We start from the raw sequence: 18,780 nt of genomic DNA, 5'->3' as shown, positions 1-18,780 counted from the left end.
AGGGGCTCCCTGGAGTGACCTCTCGAGTGTTCCTTCCCAGCCTTGGGGGAGCCTCCACCCATTATCCCCAGGGGATACTCATCACAGCCAGGCACCTCTTGTCCATAGACTGTCCCATAAAGGCACTCTACTGGGAAGCCTTCCATGTCACCCTCACTTCGGAGTCCCTCTGTAGTCCCTCTTCCCTTCCTCCCTGCCCCACAGCAGCCAACCTCCCCACTCTGCCCAGCCTTCTATGGCTACTTCCTGTAGATCTGTGCTCCCCATAAATCAGGTGGGGGGGTGATGGGAAGCAGGGAGGAGGGAGACAAGGGCAGAGGCCATCAAATGCGCCTTCCTGAGTGACAAGATGAGCCTCCCCCATCAGACAAGGGACCTTCCTGAGGGCAAAGGTCAGATCTCATCTTTCAGATAAAGATTTCCCTGAGGGAAGTGGCTATGACTTTCGATCATAGGAGGTTCCTGCAGGACAAAAATCATGCCTCCTTCCTTAAACAAGGAGCTGCCAGTGGACAAGAGAGCTAGGTCCCCTCCACTAAATAGGGAGCCCCAGGAAACAGGAGCCACATTCCCGCCCCCCTCCCTCCATCAGACAGGAGTCTCTCTCCTGGAAGATGGGGCCATGCCTCCTCCATTAGACTAGGAGCTCCCAGAGGGCACAGCCCCCCACCTGCTTGCCCCCACAACAGTCCTCACAACAGACTTCAGCTCAGTCTAAGACACAGAGAAGGGCTTCCCTCTGGGGCAGAAACAGGGGGTGTTTTGCCCAATCGTCCCTTGCACAGGGTCCCACGCCAACCTCCCATTCGTGCCCTCAGCTGACCCAAAGCTGCCTTGCTGTACTTAAGATAGCCACATGTCTGGACAGAGGCCAGCAGCCATCTGTCCCAGCGCAGGAATGTTGACTTCTCAAGACATTTCGAAAGGGATGACTGGGAGACCCTGACAAGAAGATGCCCAGGACAGGCTGTGCACCCAGCTCTGGTCTGGATGCGACCAGATGCATGGACTCAATGGGTCTCTGCTTGTGGCTCTGCTACCAGCCGGGCGATCCTCTTCCCTCTGTGGCCACTAACACCCGTCCCACTACCCAAATCAGCACCCACTGCTGGCTAAAGCGGCAGGAGGCACAGGAGAAGAAGGACAGGTCCTACCATGAGGACATCACTGGCCTCCCCGAGGGCCACGTGCCGTCCCTGAGCCTCGTCCAAGCCGCCTTCACGATCCTCTTCCCTACGTGTACCAGCTCCAGGGAGCTGCTATTAGTTAGCATCGATCCACAAAGTGCTTTGCCGACACTTTTTATGAGCTTAGCCTCACCCAGGGCCCTGGGGGCTAGGAGCAAGATGTGGAAATGGAGCTGGGGGCCCAGGCCACCAGGCAGAGGGAGGGAACGGTGGAGCCCCGAGACCAAGGCCCAAACAAGCCCAGGGCCAGCACCCAGTAAATGTCAGCTGAATACGTGTTCGCTGAAAAGCCACCTTAATCTGGTAACTTAACTTGGGTATATTTTCTTATTAAGAATTATTATTATTTTATTATTATTATTATAAATTATATTTATCACATTTAATACAAGCCCGGCACTATTCTAAACACTATGTTAACTCATTTAATCCTCACAAGAACCCTGTAAGGTAGATACTCTTATTATTCCCACTCTACACGGGATGAAACTTAGACACAGATAGGTTAAGTAACTTGCCCAAAGTCACAGAGCAGAAAAGAAGAAACGGAAGCAGCTCAAACCATCTGCTTCATAAATTAAGAAGTAAAAATATAATTACAATGCTTCTGAATTTTAAAAGACTTATATACTTTCAAAAGATATAACTTATCCTGTGTTCCAAACCAAATACATTCATTATTGGACATATTGTGGTATTGTCAGGATGTAAGAGGTTCTCTCAAAGAATAATATTACAAATGTAAAACACAAGCTTCTCAGTCACCTCAAAATACAGTTGTTGTTTTTTTTAAGATTTTATTTATTTATTTTGAGAGAGAGAGAGAGCCCATGCGCCGGGGGAGGGTCAGGAGAGGGAGAGAGACAATTTCAAGCTGACTCCGCACTGAGTGCAGAGCACGACGCAGGGATTGATCTCACGATCAAGAGATCGTGACCTGAACTGAAATCAAGAGTCTGATGCTTAATGGACTGAGCCACCCAGGCACGCCTACAGTTCTCCTTCTTTTGAAACTTTTAACTGAGCAGTTTTATTAAAATTTAGAAAACAAGAAAAACCCACAATAGCAATCATTTTAAGATTTATCATTTATTTGTTATGTGCTAGGTACTTTGAATATTTATCATGTTTAATCTTGAGGCCAACTTAAGGAAGAGAAGGCATTATTCCCTTATTCCCTCGAGGGCGCCTATCTCATACACCTTGGTGGGCATGGTGGTGGGCATGACCCATGGATGTCTGCCCCGCCCAGGGTGGGAGCTGCTCTGGGGCGGGGGCTGTGCTTGGCACAGAGAAGGTGCATCACAAAGGAGTTACGGGCTTAGGGTGAGGTGGACCCGTGGCTTCATCAGTCTGTACTTCAGCTGTCTGCAGTGTTAAATGAGGCCCTGGCACCCAGTTAGAGCTCTGTAAGTGGTGAGAATACTAACCACCACCACCACCACCACCACAATAAACAAACTCGCTGGGTGGCCTTGAGCAGGTTCCTGCCCATCTTGGCCTCAACTGGCTCACCAGCTCTCAATGGGGGTCACGTTATCTTGATGGGCCTAGGCAGCTGAGAGGAGATCATGAGTATGAGGAGTTCCTAGGAGGCCAGAGACAAAGGCCTGTTATGAGAACAAGGCTGAATTATCAAGCTTTTTTTTTTTTAAAGATTTATTTATTTATTTGAGAGAGCGAGAATGAGAGAGAGTACATGAGAGGGGGGAGGGTCAGAGGGAGAAGCAGGCTTCTCGCCGAGCAGGGAGCCCGATGTGGGACTCCATCCCGGGACTCCAGGATCATGACCTGAGCCGAAGGCAGTTGCTTAACCAACTGAGCCACCCAGGCGCCCATTATCAAGCATTTTTAAGAAATGCATTTCCATTACTTCCAAGAACACAGAGGCCCAAGGATGAGGTGGGCACGGCAAGGCCAGCCAAGAGCAGCCGTCCTCAGTGAGGCAGCGAGCAGGAAGGAGCCGTCGGGGCATCTCCAAACCTCTCCCCGAACCACACCCTGGGGCTTGGTAATCAACACCTCCATACCGACCCCAAACCCTCCACCTGCTCCCTAGCCCGTTCCCTTTCTTTGTCCAGGGAAGTGTGAGAAGCCTGCCAGGAGGGACAGTGTGGGCCCCTTCGTTAGCCACCAATCTGTCTGGAGTGACAACTTCAGAACCAGCTCCAGCTGCCCAACCTAGATGCTTGTAAATCTGACGGAGCTGGTTGTGGGGACCTGCTCCATTCTGAGGACTGGACTGCCTTGTGGGGACCTTGCCCCGGCCAGACCCCAGGAGGCCAGCTTCCCCAGTCTTCGCCATCCCGCCTCTATTCTACCACAACTACAGGGACCCTGAGAAGCAGAAGGGTCTGGGGTGAATGCTTTGCCCACATGCGGAAGGGGAGACAGATGCACAAACCAAAAACTATCCTGCAAAAGGCACTGTGAGAGAGTTATCAAGAAGGTGACAGTAACTCCAGGGAGGGAGTGGCTTGGAAGTTAGAGAACAGGTGACATGTGAGATGGGACTCCGACAATGATTAAGAGTTTGCCAGGTTATCAAGGTGAAGAGAGAACGTCAAAGCGATGTGCGTATGCATGGAATTACGCATCCTTCTAGAGCAGAGTGTACACATTTCAAAATCATGATCTCATTTAATTCTCTCAAATCCCATAATGGTGCTATTACCTGCCCTCCCACCGCCCCTCCCACCCATGCAAATAAGAAAAGTAAGGTCCGGTGAAGACAGATGATGAGCCCAAGGGCAAATGGGGACCGATTTCTGGGGAGAGGGTAGGAGTGAAGGATGGACACTGGCCGAGATGGCCCTCTCCTCATGAAGGGGGTGGTATTTGTATTCCTGTCGGGCAATGGCCCCTCATTCCCAGCCCCTGCTGGTCTGTGATGCCTCCTCCCAGCCCCAACATACGTGCATCCTCCTCCGGAGAGCCCAGGGCCCCTCAGCAGGGCGGCCAGCAGAGGGACAGAGCAGCCTTCCAAGGAGGCCAAGGAAGAGCTAAGCTTCTGTGAGGCCCGGCTTTGAGGCCGTGCCCCACCCTCTCCCACTCCCCCTGAGCGCTGATAACCTCGACCTCTCCCACTGCAAATCTGCTCTCCTCTCCCCAGCTCCCACAGCTGCCACCAGTCTCTCCCTCTCCTCCCTCCCGCCCTCGCCCTCCCCAGGGAGCAGTGAGCTCAGCCTTCCCATCAGCCATCCCTGGGAATGATGGGAAATGCACAGCAGGCCAGGAACTGGCAGAGGCCTGCCCCAGAGAGGGAGGAGGAGGAGAAGACAGGGCTTTGGGCTTTTCCAAAAGCCACTGGGGGCGTCCTGGGGGCAGGGGTCCATTCTGCTGCTTCTGATGAAGCCCAGACTGGGCTAAGGGCACAGTCTGCCTGTCCTTACCACTCGATCTAGATGAAGGTGGGATCCAACTGCTGGAGCTGGAATGGGCCTCTTTTTATGAATGGGGAGACAGAGGCCCAGAGAGAGGAGGTCGAAGAAGTATGTCTGGGGACTCCAGGCACTGTTGGAGCCTTTCACATTTCTTGTATCCTTAATCCTCACGACTACCCTGCAAGAAATGTGTGGCAGGCTGAAGAATGGCCCCCTAAGATGCCCAAATCCGAAACCCTGAACTGTGAATAGGGTACCTTACATGGTAAAAGGGACTTGGCAGATGTGATTTAGTTAAGGATCTCGAGATGGGGAGAGTCCCCTGCATTATCCGGGTGGACCCAGTGTCATCACAAAGGTCCTTATAAGAGGGAGCCAGGAGGGTCAGAGAGAGAAGAGGCAACGTCGTGCTGAGGGATGCATCAAGAGAGAAATTGGAAGATGCTATGCTGCTGGCTTTACGATGGAGGATGGAACCAGGAGCCAAAGCATGCAGGCAGCTTCCGGAAGCTAGATAAGGCAAAGGAATGGATTCTCCCCTCGAGCCTCCAGAAGGATTGCAGCCCTACCAACCTACTTTAGAACTTCTGACCTCCAGAACTGTTAGGAGAATAAATATGTGCTGTTTTAGGCCACTAAATTTGTGGTAATTTGTTACAGAAGCAATAGCAGACTAATCATCCCATTCCCGTTTTGCAGATGAGGACACAGCCTCAGGGAAGGCACACGACTTCCTCAGGTCCTGCATGCTCCCCTCCACACCACACTGGGCTTACTGGGAATCTCCATAGACTCTTAAGGCCGGGAGCCCCTTGGTCAGGACTTCAAGGCTGGGGGAAAGTCTGAGGGGGGAGGCAGGGGTCCGCCACTGCAGGGCCAAGGTTGAGGACAGAGCGGGGATGGGATCTGGAGAGGGGAAAGTTCTGCCTGCAAGGAACTGTATTATGGCTGGGGCCTCCTGGAGCCAGTGACCAAGTCCTACCCTGCCCCAAACTGTGAAGCAGGGAGGCATGTTGACAGGGAGGAAGGGCCCTGGCTAAGCAGCGGGGCTGAGTGGGCCAAGAATTTGCAGGATTAACCAAGATTAGATGAAATCTCCCCATTATCTCTCTTTGCTCCTGATAAAACCCCTGAGAGGAAGACCCCTTATCCTTCTTCCCACAGGACTGGTGGGGAAAATGAGGCCCTGGGGGTTAGTGACGGGCTCAAGTTCTCACAGCTGGTAAGAAGAGGGATCAGCATGTTCATGACGATCAACATAAGGAAACCACGACGAACAGCTATTCAATTCTGTAGGCCTGACACTGTGTCTCCTGTCGCTGGCATTTTCTGTCATGCTTGATGGAGACCCAGCAAGTCTCTCCTTGGCCTCAAACCCCTGCACTGCTCCCCACAAGCCTTTCACAATCTGGGCCCACCCACTCCTCCGATCTCCCCTCCCACCCCATTCCCCGTACCCCCAGCCCCCCAACACACACACACCCTCCAGCCACACTGACCTTGGTCGTTTCCCTGGAGACACCAAACTCTTTACAACTCTGGACTCTCCCACAGGAGAGAGGATCCCGCCTCACCAGCCCCAGGCCACACGCACTCATGGTGGAAAAAACCATAGGTCCTGGCCACACCTGTTCCTCTTTGTGGGTAAGGGACCGGGAGCAGGGCCAGAGGTCAGCCCTCGGCGGCAGGAGGCCTGGAGCTGAGAGGGCCTGAGCGAGGGGGTCATTTCGTACATAGTAAAGGAAAGGCAGCCTGGATGTGGGACAGAGTGTGGTGGGGTAACTTCTCCGGGGAGCGGGTCCTCCCAGAAATGCAGACCCCGGGGCAGTGGGGCTGATGGGGCCTCCAAGAATGTTAGGTCCCACCCCTCGGGGCACACGTAGCGACACTGAGGTCCAGAAAAGGACAGGACTCGCCCTTGGCCCCACACTGTGTCACTATGGGAGTCTGAGGTACTGGTTTGGGGTCTGCCACTCATGAGCTGGGTGACTTTGAGCAGGGAAGGAGTCATTCTGATCCTCATCGATAAAATGGAAATAACAGTGCCTTTCCTGATGAATGAATGGACAGGACCTGGTGCCGTGAAGCCCGTGCTAACTGAAAGCCACTCTCACCATTGAGAGAGCAGGGCCTGGACTCAGGGCGCTGGCCGGGGGAGCTCAGCCCTATCTGTGATACAGCTGGTGGGTTTAATTTAACACCCAGGCTGGACCCCGAGGTGGGGGACACCCAGACAGAAGGACACTCAGCTGTCTGCAAAGCCACGGCTTCTGGGCCCCCAAAGCTGATTAGTCCTTAATCTCAGAGGATCGTCTCTAGGAAAGGGATTATCAGCCTTATTTTCCTTCTGGTTAAAGAAGGGACTCCCCCAAGGGAGTCAGTCTGGGCCAGAAGGGCTCCTGATCCAAACCGGGGCTCCCCACTTCCGCCCTGGAGTGGGGAGGAATCCACCTCCCGCAGGTGGCACTGTGCTGGGCTTCTGGGCCATCACCTCACTTACACCTCACCACAGCCACCTGAGGGGCCGAGGAGGCCCATTCTGCTGAAGAGGAAGCTGAGGTTTGCGGAGGGTCAATAACCTGCCTGCCCTGCGAGCTGGTAAGGCCACATTCCCAGTGCTCCAGGAGGCCTCTGGGCAAGGACTGTTCCTATTCTCAAGCCTTGGGTCTAGGGGAGGAGGCCAGAGCTGTGATGTGGCCCCAAGGCAGCCTCCTGCCTGCCTGTAGCCCCTGTGGCCCACCTCCTCCTCCAAGCCCTCTCCCCTCACTTCAGCCTCCCCAGAGATCCGCTATTAATAACTATGAACACAGTACATGGTCATGCTGATGCCTCGGCCCGACAAGGCTGTCCACCCCGATGCCAAGTTCACATCCACTTCATCTCGGATATTTGCTCATTGGGTACTCCCTCAGAAAGCCTTTGGTGACGCCCCCCAGCTAGGTCAGGCCCCCCCACCTTAGGCATTCCAGGGTACCCCTCACAGTGGGAACTCTTGCTGGCTCCCTGCTCCAGCTTGAAAGCCCCATGAAGCCAAGGACAGGGTCCGTTTGCTGCCCTGGTTTCCCCAGGGGTACGCCTAGAACTGGCACGCGGCCTCGGGAGGCCGCCCTGCACTCGCCTGGGCCAGGCACCGGGCCGGCCGCTGAGCCCAAGCTTCACACCGAATCCTCGCGATTACTCCAGGAGGTAGGGGTTCTCACCCTCCTGTACAGATGAGCTCGTGAGACCAAGAGAGACAGTGACTTCCCTGAGGATACCCAGTTAACCCAGCACGTGGCTGGGGCCAGGTGCACTGTGCACCCGGTGCAAAATGAAAATGCAGGGGCCCCTCGTTCAGATGTCAGGACAGTGACAGGAGAGCATTCAACCAGTCCAGAGGTCCTCCTGAGCTTGGGGCCCTAGGTGACTGCACAAGTCACCTGCCCCTGAAGCCACACCCCAGGGCACCCCTGTGTTCTGACTCCTGACCCCAACCCAGGCTCCTCTAGCTGAGAGGCCCGTGGGCATCGGTCTCCTAGGGCAGCCGTTCCCACACTTGAGCATGAGTCAGAATCACGTGGGAGGCTCGTTAAAAGCCAGCTTGCTGGGCTCCACCTCCAGTTTCCATTCGGTAGGTGAGAGGTGGGCCTGGGAATGTGCATTTCCAGCCGCGGCATTCCTAAGGGTGCTGCAGCTGCCCAGAGGCATGCGTATTTATAGGGGCATTTGGAATCCAGGGCCCTGTGGCAGGAGAGATGGAGGGCTGGGCCATCAGCGCTGAGGATGCCCCACGTCCTCGCCACCGGACCCAGGCCCCCAGTGGAAAGGGCCAGCCCTGCTAAGAAGGAGTGTGGGGGAGGAAGGGGAGAAGCTGAGAGGAAAAGGGAAAACTTTACACAAGTTACCTTAATTTTTGTAACAATCTTGAAAGGCAGGTTTTGTTATCTACCGTAGAGGAAATCTCTCGCACAGAAGTCAGTGATTTGCCCAGGGTCACAGCCAAGAAATTACAGAGACCACAGCTGAACCTGTTTCTAACTTACTTGTTGTCACAAGCCTGCTTCGCCCAGCTGGCCCTGACGGGTTCTAATCCCAGGACCTGCTTGGCCCAGGGGAGCAGAGCTAGTGGCCTTGGGTTCACGCAGTCCGAAGCCCTGGCAAGGCCTGGCAAGCCCCGAGGGGCCTCCCCCTCCATCAGCTGCCTGCCCCCCCAAACCCAGGCCTGCAGCACAGAGACCTGGGACCCAGCCGAGGGGGCAAAGTGCTGGCACCATGCCAGCAGGCCAGGGCGCCCATCCCCAGAACAGAGGTTCCTCCCACATCCAGGCCCTTCTTTCCAGCCTCCCTTCTTTCTACTTACTCGCACATACCCTAAGCCCAAGATCACACACCATCTGTTTCTTCTGCCTGGAATGCCCTGCCCACCCTGCTATTTGTCCAATTCTGACCCATTCTTAACCACCATACGTCCTCTCCACTAGGAAGTACCCCGCACCTTATCCATCCTCACCCCCCTCCCCCATCGTGCCACTCTCTGCTTCACTGGCTACTCCTCCAAAGATCATTCTACAAATATTTATTGAGTTATCTGCCCTGTTTGAGACACAGTGCAAGGTGCTGAGGATACAAAGCTCAGGCTGAGCTCCATCAGGCCAGGGTATGGGTCTACTTCACCTTGTGAACCTCCAGTGGGAGGTGCAGACAGAGAAGGGGTCCCTGAGGGTCCTCAGGGAATGATGGGACCTCAGCTGGGGATATAAAAAGGTGGTTGGGGCTTGGGGGGAGGGTAATACAAATTCTATATTCCAGGCCACTGCCAAGCTGGAGGGAGCAGCTCCCCAGTGTCCCTAACCTGGAGTACAGATCCTTGGCAAAGCAGCACAAAACTACTATGAAATGAACGCAAGGCATGTTAGGTGCCCCCATGCCAAGGGGCTGCCTAGGCCATGGGCTCTGCAGGAAACCGAGGCCTGGGGCGGGGGGGTGGGGATACTCGGAGCAGGAGGCCGAGCTAGAATGGGCCTGCAGCCTCCTCTCCCAGGAGATGTGGGTTTTAAACAGTAGGGGAAGGAGGAGGCAATGTGCCCCCACCCTGAAGGATGTGCCCCATGGACCCCTCGTCTGGAGACAGAAGGCATTAAGGGAAAGCCACAGCCCACAGAAGCCCGAGGCAGGAGAGGACAGCTACTGAGGAGCAGGGAGGCTGGAGTGCGGCCAGGCTGGCAGAGGAAACATCTTGAGAGGCAAGAGGGAGGAAGGGAGGAGGAATGAGAAAGGAGGAAAGAGCCAGACACACAAACACCTCCGCCTCCTCTTTCCAACCAAAACAGAATCCCCAGAAGACAGACCTGTGAGGAAGGAGACAGGGAAAGAAGCTGGGGCCTCAGAGGGGCAGTGGCTGGGCAGGCGCCCAGGGCTGGAGTCTCTGGAAGCTTCAGGGACTGGGTAGCCCTGCTGGAAACTGGAGCTGGTGGGGGGTGGGGGATGGGGGCGGGGTGGAGATCATTCACCAGTGCCTGCCCAGCTCTGTACCCACAGGGGCCGGGGCTCAGGGCGGAAGGTGATACGGACTCTACTTGGTCACTCCTACTCCTTCAAGACCCACTCAGGTACCAACTTTTCCCAAAGCCCCTGAACCAACCTCTGGGCTGGGCTTGGCTCCACACAGGATTTAGCACAAACTCAGAAAATACCATGCAGCAAAACCGACCTGACAGTAGAGTCAAGGCTTCGCCCTTAGAAAGCCCACAGGCCAGTGGGAAAGCCAAAGAATTCAACGGATGGAGCGTGGGCACGAAGGTGACTCTGGACTCCCAAACAACCAGGACTGGCAGGCACTGTGGGACAGTCCACAGAGCCTTAATGGGGGCCTTTTCCTCTGGAAGGACACACTGCTGGGATAAGGGGTCAGAAGGAGCCAGGGTACTGAGGAAGGGGGAGGCATCATCTTTGTCCCCCACCCCCACTCCACACTCATACTCTCACACACCCATACACTCACACACTCACTCTCTCTCTCTCTCTCTCTCACACACACACACACACACACACACTCAAGAGTCCTGGGGGCTGAGGGGCTTCCAGGGATCTGGGTTCTGGTCCTGGCTCTGGGACCTGGACCATTCCCTTGACTTTTCTGGGTCAATCCATTCCCTCACCAGTATAATGGAAACTCTCATATCCCCTTTCCTCTCAGGAGAGGCACCGGGTTAAGGACAGGCCTCCAAGTAACTAAGAACTGAGCCCTCTGGTATGACTTCGGCACATGCGAGAGTCCCACCCCATCCGTGTCCTGGCTGGTACCTTCTTTCCTCAGGCCTTCATTTCGGGACAGTGAGCCAGGGAGACAGAGCCTGTGGTCAGAAGAGTGCGGCCAGGCCTGGCATCCAAGTGGGAGAGTAGCCCCAAAGCAAATCCACTTCCTGTCCAGGGGCCCTTTCTCTCCGTCCTCTCTCCCTACTGGGGGAAAACCACCCTCCCCGCACATATGTCCTCACCACTGTGTGAGAAGCTTTATTGCAAGGACACGTGTCTGGGCCTTCCCTCATCTCACAAGCTCTAAGCTGCTAGCCTGGAGGGATCCTTCTCTCATTCACTTTTTTATCATAGTGAACCAGTCTGCCTTGGGTGAACCTTCCACTCACTAGAGGACATCAGTCAAGTGACTCCCCCTTCCTCAGCCTGTGTCCTCATCTAAAGCGAGGGGATGACAAGGGGGCCTACCCCATAAGGTTGTTCTGAGGATTGCCTAACACTTGGTAACACATATTAGCTCTTATTATTATTAATAATATTCCACAAATATTTATTGAGTGACTTTTCCATATCAGATACTGTCGACCACCGGGGACGAATGGTAACTAGGGCAGATTTGTGCAACCGAACCTGTCTACACAAAGCTTCCCTTCTAGCAGGAAGATAGCAGGGCTCCACACTGCCCGATACCCGGGGGTTCCATGACGCAGAGCACAATGCCAACAGCATCCCCCCGCAAGTGTGCAACCCCACAGCCCCGCAAGACAGACGTCACACAAATAGTACTCGGTGACTCTTACAGTAAGTGCCGCCAAGTACGGTACTCCAAGAGCACAGGAGAGGTGACGGACCCGCCTGAGAAGTCGAGAAGGCTGCTGCAGGAAGGGAGATCCGAGCTAGGAGCTGAAGAAGCAGCAGTAATAACTCTGACAGGGGCAAGGGGTGGGCAGCTACACAGAAGCTCGGAGGCTGGGGCAAGCCTCCCTGAAGGTGCTGAGGGAGACGGGTGGGCGAGGCCAGCAGGGGCAAGGAGGCAGCAGCGCCCGGTCACCAGGTGGCCTTGGTCAGCACTCAGGATTCTATCATCACCATGATAAGACACTGGCAGGGTTTCAGCAGGGAACAGATGCAAACAATGTAATGACCCTTTAATACGCTCACTTTGGCCACAGGGTGGAGAACGGAAGGGCAGAGATGCTAGAGTAGACACAGGGAGACCAGTTAGGGGGCAGGATCAGTAACAAGGCTGCTCTGGGTTCAAATCCCACATGCGCACTTTCTGAGCTGGAAGTGAGATCACAACAGCACCTGCCTCCTTGGGTGGCCAAGAGGATTCAATGAGCAACTTCACATATGTCAAGAACTGGCAAGAATCCCAGGCCCACAGAGAGCGCTGTGTGTTCAGCTGGCACCATTCATCCAGGGGAGACATGGAGGTGGCCCGCACAAGAGGCAGCCACGAGACAGAGTGAGACAGGGCCAGACTCCAGGGGTAATATCAATAAGGTCCCGCTGCGAGCACCCAGCTGCTCCAGCCCCTGGGCCAGCTGCGACCGCCTAAGACCCTGAGCCAGACATGCCCAGCTGAGCCTTTCCCACATCCTGACCCACAGAGACCGGAAGAGAGAAAAAATGAATGTTGTCGTTTCCAGCTACTGAGTTATCGGCTGATTGTTTATGCAGCAAAGGAGAAATGCAACAACTCGTATTGAGATTGACCTGGCGGGAATCTTCTTTCCCCTGCAAGCAAGAAGCTGCACCTTCGCAATAAGAAAGGTGTACATGGAAGAGGGAGGATGGGCCCCCGCAGAGCCTGGGACCTTTGCAACTTCTGGGATCCTGCCTTCAGAGAGTCATCGGATAGTTTTGAAGCTAATCGTTTCAGCATTATTTGTAATAGCAAAAACTAGAAATAATGTCCATGCCAAATAAGGGGAGGGTTCAATAAACTGTGGAGCATTTGCATGAGGAACTCTATGTGTCATTAATAAATATGGATTTATTAATGCTGGGTTAATGACAGGGGAAATGCTGGAGGAAAAAAAGCATTAGTCCAGATGTCACACACAGTTTAAGCACAATTGCGTCTGAATACACAGACACGTGCGCACATACACGTACGCACACATGCACAGCAAAGACACACAAAAAATCTTTTTAATGTTCTTCCAAAGTGATGAAATTATGGATGATTGCTATCTTCTCCTGTCCAAATGTGAAGGTTTTGTGTTTTTAAAAATAGTTATTGAGGGATGCCTGGGTGGCTTAGTTGGTTGAGCATCTCCCTTTGGCTCAGGTCATGATCCCAGGGTCCTGGGATTGAGTCCCACATCGGGCTTCTTGCTCAGCGGGATGCCTGCTTCTCCCTCTGCCTGCTGCTCCCCCTGCTTGTGCTCATGCTCTCTCTCTCTGACAAATAAATTAATAAAATTTAAAAAAAATGTTTTTAAATAGTTATCGAAAGATAAATATTAGCTCTTTTGAAATGTGCCCTCAGAACTCTGGTCACTCTGTCTCTAGGATGACACAGCACCAGAAGGCTAGCCTGGGGAAGGTAAAAGTTCTTGCCTACTTTGTTCTGGGCTAGTGCCCCAGTGCTAGATTGGTGCCTGGTACGTAGCAGGTGTTTAGCAAGCCTTTGTTGAACGAGCAAACGAATGCATGGCACTTATCAGACTGCACTGTATCCTTCTGAGTGCCCAGCAGCCTCCCTCACCAGCCCTCTGGCAGGGACCTGGCCCGGCCCCACTCTGTGTCCCCAGGGTTCAGCACAGGGCCTGGCACTGAGCAAAGGCCCATGGATGAATGAAAGGCTGAATAAATGAGTATTCTACCCAAGAAATCTTCCCTGATCACAATGTGCCAAATCCTTGAGGGCCAGGGTGCATGTGTGTAGGAGTGTGCTGCCTGTGTCTGAGAGAGAGAAGAGGGGATATGAATATAGTAGGGCTTTCTGAGAACCCAGAGAACTCTGCCTGGCCTGACTCTGGCTCTGCCTTCTTCCGGAGGCCCTCCAGCTCAGGGGCGACTGCCTGTTTTATCCATCCTCCCACCACCAGGGAGGAGTTCTGGAAGGCTGACTCAAACTACTTAAGATGTAGCTTTGCTTTTACAAGAAGAGAGAAAGCAAGCTCCTTCCTGGAATGACTTTTCTGCTCCTTTGCCCTGGGACAACCTCTGTGACAAGCATCTGGCAGGGAAGCCAGCAGGTGGAGACAGAGCTCTGGGTGGAAGGAGGGCAGGTGGTTGGAGGTGAGCTGAGGGATGCAGGTGGTAGAAAGTGGGTACAGGAGTTGAGCAAGACTTTGCTGGGGGTGTACGGGAGTGACCCTGACCTGGTGATTGTGCGTGTGCTGAATGTCACAGTGCGGGGAAGGGGCATATGACTGTGCTGGAGTGAGGGACTGAGGATGGCAGTGAGAGGGGTGCCGACACAGAGGGCCTGATAGAAAAGGGATGGGGAGCAGCCCACGAGACTCTGAGCCTGAATGACCGCTGGAAGGGTTAGCGGGCCTGACAGGGGCTGGCCAGGCCCAAAAGGAGGCAGAAGCTTGAAGGCCGGAGCTCAGAAGGGACCCCTGACTCCCACTCCAACCCCCTACCTCGGTTGTCCAGAATGCCAGCCCCAAAAAGACTGTCCACGTTTTATAAATTAAGTCTCAACAGATATGACACCTCAGGCCCATCCCAAACATGGGCTCAGAGATCTGGAGGTTAAAAAACACTGAGAACCCCAGAGCACAGCCAGCCTGATGTCTGCCACGACAAGCAGGGAGACCAAGGCCCAGGGACTTCCTAACATTCCCGAAAGCCCAAGGCGCCAGCCCCCAAGACCTGGGTGTTTTCAAAAGCCATGAAAGAGGCCTGCCAGGTCCTAGCTGCTCAGGCAGCTCCGAGAAGCAGGAGGTGATGAACGATTTTCATTAACAGCTGGAGCTACAGGTGCAGTGCTGGGGCGGGGGGTGGTACTGTGGGGCCTGACTCCTGAACCGAGGTGTGAGGGCACCCCTGAGAATAGGCCCCGGGGCTGCTCACAGCCCGGCCCTCAGGGCACAGCCCGGGCCTGGTGCTCAGTAAGTGAGCAAATAAACAGAAATGTGAATGAACAACAATAACAGCAGCTAACACTTACTTAGTACTTACTTTGTGCCAAGCGCCATTCTCAGCATTTTACAAATATTAACTCATTCAATCCTCAGGAAAATTTTATAATTTCCATAATAAAAGATTACGAGCTGGGGCGCCTGGGTGGCTCAGTTGGTTAAGCGACTGCCTTCGGCTCAGGTCATGATCCTGGAGTCCCTGGATCGAGTCCCGCATCCGGCTCCCTGCTCGGCGGGGAGTCTGCTTCTCCCTCTGACCCTCCTCCCTCTCATGCTCTCTGTCTCTCATTCTCTCTGTCTCAAATAAAAAAAAAAAAAAAAAAAAGATTACGAGCCCCATAATAAAAACTTCATTATTCCCATCACACAGATGAGAAAACCGAAACAGAAGGGTTAAATAACCTGCCCAAGGCCACATAGCTTTGAATCCTATCAGTCTTGTTCTAGAACCCTTGGTCCTACCAGTCTGCCAAACTGCCTCCCACCTGACACCTGCACCCTCACAGCTGTTCGTTCATTCCCACACCATCTTCCTCCAGGAGCCTCACCCCAACACCCGTGTCTCACCTCCAGTATCCTAACAGATGTTTTTTAAAGCCATTAAAAAAAAATAATGTATTGAGGTGAAATTCACATAACATGAAACTTACCATTTCAAAGTGAATAATTAGTGGCATTTAGTACATTCATGATGTGCAAAAAAAACAAAAAACCTACCTCCTCCATTTCCAAAACATTTCCATGGGTCCACAGTAAAATGCCTCACCCATAGGTAGTCTCTCCTCCCCATCCCCTAGCGGCTACGGATGGATCTATTCTGGACATTTCATATAAATGGAATCCTACGACGTGTGACCTGGGCGACTGGCTTCCTTCACTTAGAGCACTGTTTTCAAGCGTCCCTGTCAGAGCAGGCACCACGTATTTCATTCCTTGTTATGACTCAATACTCCTCCATGGTTTGGACTGACCACAATCGGTTTAGACATCCAACCACTGATGCACATCTGTTTCCACTTTTGGCTGCCTTTTGATCCTCACCATGACCCTGCGAGTGAGGACTATTGTCCTGTCTCCTTTCTGGAAGCAACGCTGACATCCATCCGTGGTCAAGTGGTGACTTGGAGTGGAACCCCCGGCTGCCAAACTAGAGTGTCCTTCCCTAGAGTATCCTTGTCTCCCAGCCATTCACTCACCCTGCAAGGCACACCTTTCCTGGACATCAGTTACCACATGCCAGGCTCTGGGCCAGGAGCTGACAACACAGAGTGGAGGGCTCAGGCAAGGCCCCAGGGTCCCCCAGGGCCTGAAGCTGCAGAGATGCGCTCTTGCCCACCCCCAGAGGGTCCAGAATCCAGGCACACCACGTCCAAAATGAGTACAGGGGCAGGAGGACCCTGCTCCTTTTCCTCCCTAAGTCTTCTTAGCTTTCCTTCCAGCATAGAGGGAAGATGGCCCCCAGAGGGAGGCTCTAGAGAGTTACACAGCAAGACTGCCAAGCGGAGCAGGAGCTGCTGAGCTGGAAGGGCCTCCAGAAAGCACAGGACTCACAGCCACGGAGCGGGGAGGGGGCATGGATCAGGACAGCCATGAGCGTTTCCCCTACCGATAGGCCATTTCACCCCTAAGACAGAAATGCACGAGAAAAAGCCCTTTGCCAGGAATTCCCACTACGCCTTCCTACTGTGTAACTTTGAGCCAAACCTTCTCTGAACCTTCTCTGCCCAAAAGTAGGGGCTCGGATTCTAGATTCTAGGTTGGGAGGAGTGAGCTGACTTCAGAGGGCCCTTCTTTTTGTTTTTTTGGGGGGGTTGGGGGTTTTTGAGACAGAGAGAGGTGGGGGGAGGGGCAAAGGGAGAGAGAGAGAATCTTAAGCAGGCTCCATGGGCTCCTTGGCCACTGCAGAGCCTGATGTGGGGCTCAATCTCATGACCCTGAGATCATGACCTGAGCCAAAATCAAGAGTGAGATGCCTAGCCGACTGAGCCACCTAGGACCCTTCCTTTTTTTTATTTTTTTTTTGAAGACTACTCGCCTTCAGGCCACCTCTCTGTGTAAGACAGTGTGGCTCTGAGCACGAGAGACCCACAGAGGCCACCTCCTTCCCGCCCTCCAAGAAACGGCCTCTGCCACACATCTGTTAACAGGACCATCCTGAGGGAGTTTCTGGCATTCCACGCGGAGGCAGTCGGTCCCAGTCGTCACTAATAGTCAGCACTGCCTCCTCAAGCCCCCCTCACACAGGACAGGGGCCCAACAAATACGTGGTGAAGGAACAAGTGAAAGAATAAACAATCCCTTGGTGATTTCCCAGCTTCTAGCCTCTCTTTTTATTTTTCCACACCACTACCACTTGAACCCTCAGCTTCTGCCTCCCCTGCAAGCCGTGTGGCTTTAAGCAGACTGCTTAATTTAGCTAAGCCTCGATTTCCCCATCTGCATACAGGGACTCTCCTTGTGGGGCAATGAGGGAGATGAAAAGAGAAAGCAGAGGCCCAGCACCTCAAGGGCTAAGGAGTCCTCCAGGAAAAGCAATTGAAGGAAAGCTGTTTCTCTTTGGCATCCCACCCCATCCCACGCCCCTCGGCCCTGATCCTCTGGTCTCCCTCTGTTCCAGAGGCTGGAGGAAAGAGCCTAGCCTCTGGGCTGGCCCCTGGCTGGATGTAAATGTTTATGCCAAGCCCAGCCTCCCAGGGACAAGTTATTTGCTCTGCTTGTAATTAATTGCAGGAGGCCCGTCTGGGTAATAAACTCTGCTGGAGAAACATAAACAGTTTGCACAGAGCTCCAAATCCATTGTGAGGCCAACAGAGAGGGTCTGCAGGAATGGAATGCTCCCCCCACCACACGACGAAGACCTTTGGAGAGCATGTGAAAAATAGCAGCTGACATTATGGGGTGCTTACCTTGTTTTAGGCACAGTTGAGCCCTTGGATATCTGGTATCACTATTTTCTCCATGTTAAAGAGGAGGAAGCTGAAGCTGAAGCTGATCAAGGCAGGGCAACTTGCCGCAGCTGGAAAGTGGGTGGGCTGGGAGGGACACCAAGCCTGACTTCAGAAAAGGGGGGTGTGGGGAAGGAGGAAGACAGCCATTCACTCAACAAAAATGTATGGGTACCCGCTGTGCCGGGTACTGGGACCAGAAGAAAAGAAAAGAAAGTCATGGGTACAGAGGGTGACAGGAAGTTACAAGTGGCCATTCAAGCTCTGCAGGGCACAGACCACCCAGTAGGCCTCTGGTAGGAGCGCACAGTAGGTGTGTAGTAAGTGAATTTCTGGCTAAAACTTACTGCTCTTTTCTTTGAGCCAGTGCAGCTTCTCGCCTACCGGTTCAAGGTGTCTCGAAGGTACTGTGCCAGGGCTGGGGGTGTAATGATGGATGAATAAAATATATAACCTTTGCCCCCTGGGAGCCCAGTCCAACCGAGGGTATGCGCAAAGGGATAAAGGAGTAGAACACAAGACAGCTTGATGAGCGTCATGGGGGAGGAGGGAGGGATGACTGGTATTTATTGAGCACCCACTGTGTGCCAGGTACCGGGCTAAGGCCTACATTATCTCATTTAGGCCTTACTACAACCCAGGCAGTGGGGAGAGAATATTATCACCCCTGTTTTAAAGATAAGAAAACAGAGGTTCAGAAAGATTACATAACTGTCTCAAGGTCACAGACATAAGCAATAGTGGTGGGATGGGAAACGTAGCCTTACACCAAAGCTTCCATTCTTTCCCGCTAGGCCCCACCCCACTGCCCTTCCCTCCCCTCTCCAAAGGGGGCGCTGAAGTTGGGAGGGACAGGACGACCACCGTTAAGCTAGCTTCCCCTTTCCCCAACTTTCCACGAGGGTGCAGGATGTGGCAAGCAGCGCAC

The 18,780-nt window shown here is 53.5% G+C and overlaps 1 protein-coding gene across 3 annotated transcripts in view; it reads right to left on the bottom strand.

Moving 5' to 3' along the window:
- ARRB1 (arrestin beta 1) overlaps positions 1 to 18,780 on the bottom strand; it is a 74,085-nt gene that overhangs the window by 39,788 nt on the left and 15,517 nt on the right. The window contains exon 2 of one of the 3 annotated variants that reach the window (XM_064576919.1): positions 14,948 to 15,201. The exons of the other annotated variants lie outside the window; for them this stretch is intronic. Within the exon in view, the coding sequence (XP_064432989.1) occupies positions 14,948 to 14,973 (26 nt within the window). The 5' untranslated portion in view covers positions 14,974 to 15,201. The remainder of the gene's footprint in view (positions 1 to 14,947; positions 15,202 to 18,780) is intronic. 3 annotated transcript variants of the gene reach the window in all.

The sequence above is a fragment of the Mirounga angustirostris genome, unplaced genomic scaffold, assembly GCF_029215605.1.
Source record: "Mirounga angustirostris isolate CCGP_5_RB_7025 unplaced genomic scaffold, mMirAng1.0.hap1 SCAF_13, whole genome shotgun sequence".
In the NCBI taxonomy this organism is placed as follows: domain Eukaryota; kingdom Metazoa; phylum Chordata; class Mammalia; order Carnivora; family Phocidae; genus Mirounga; species Mirounga angustirostris.
Note: the sequence above shows the minus strand (reverse complement) of the source record. Positions and strands in the feature narration are given on the sequence as shown.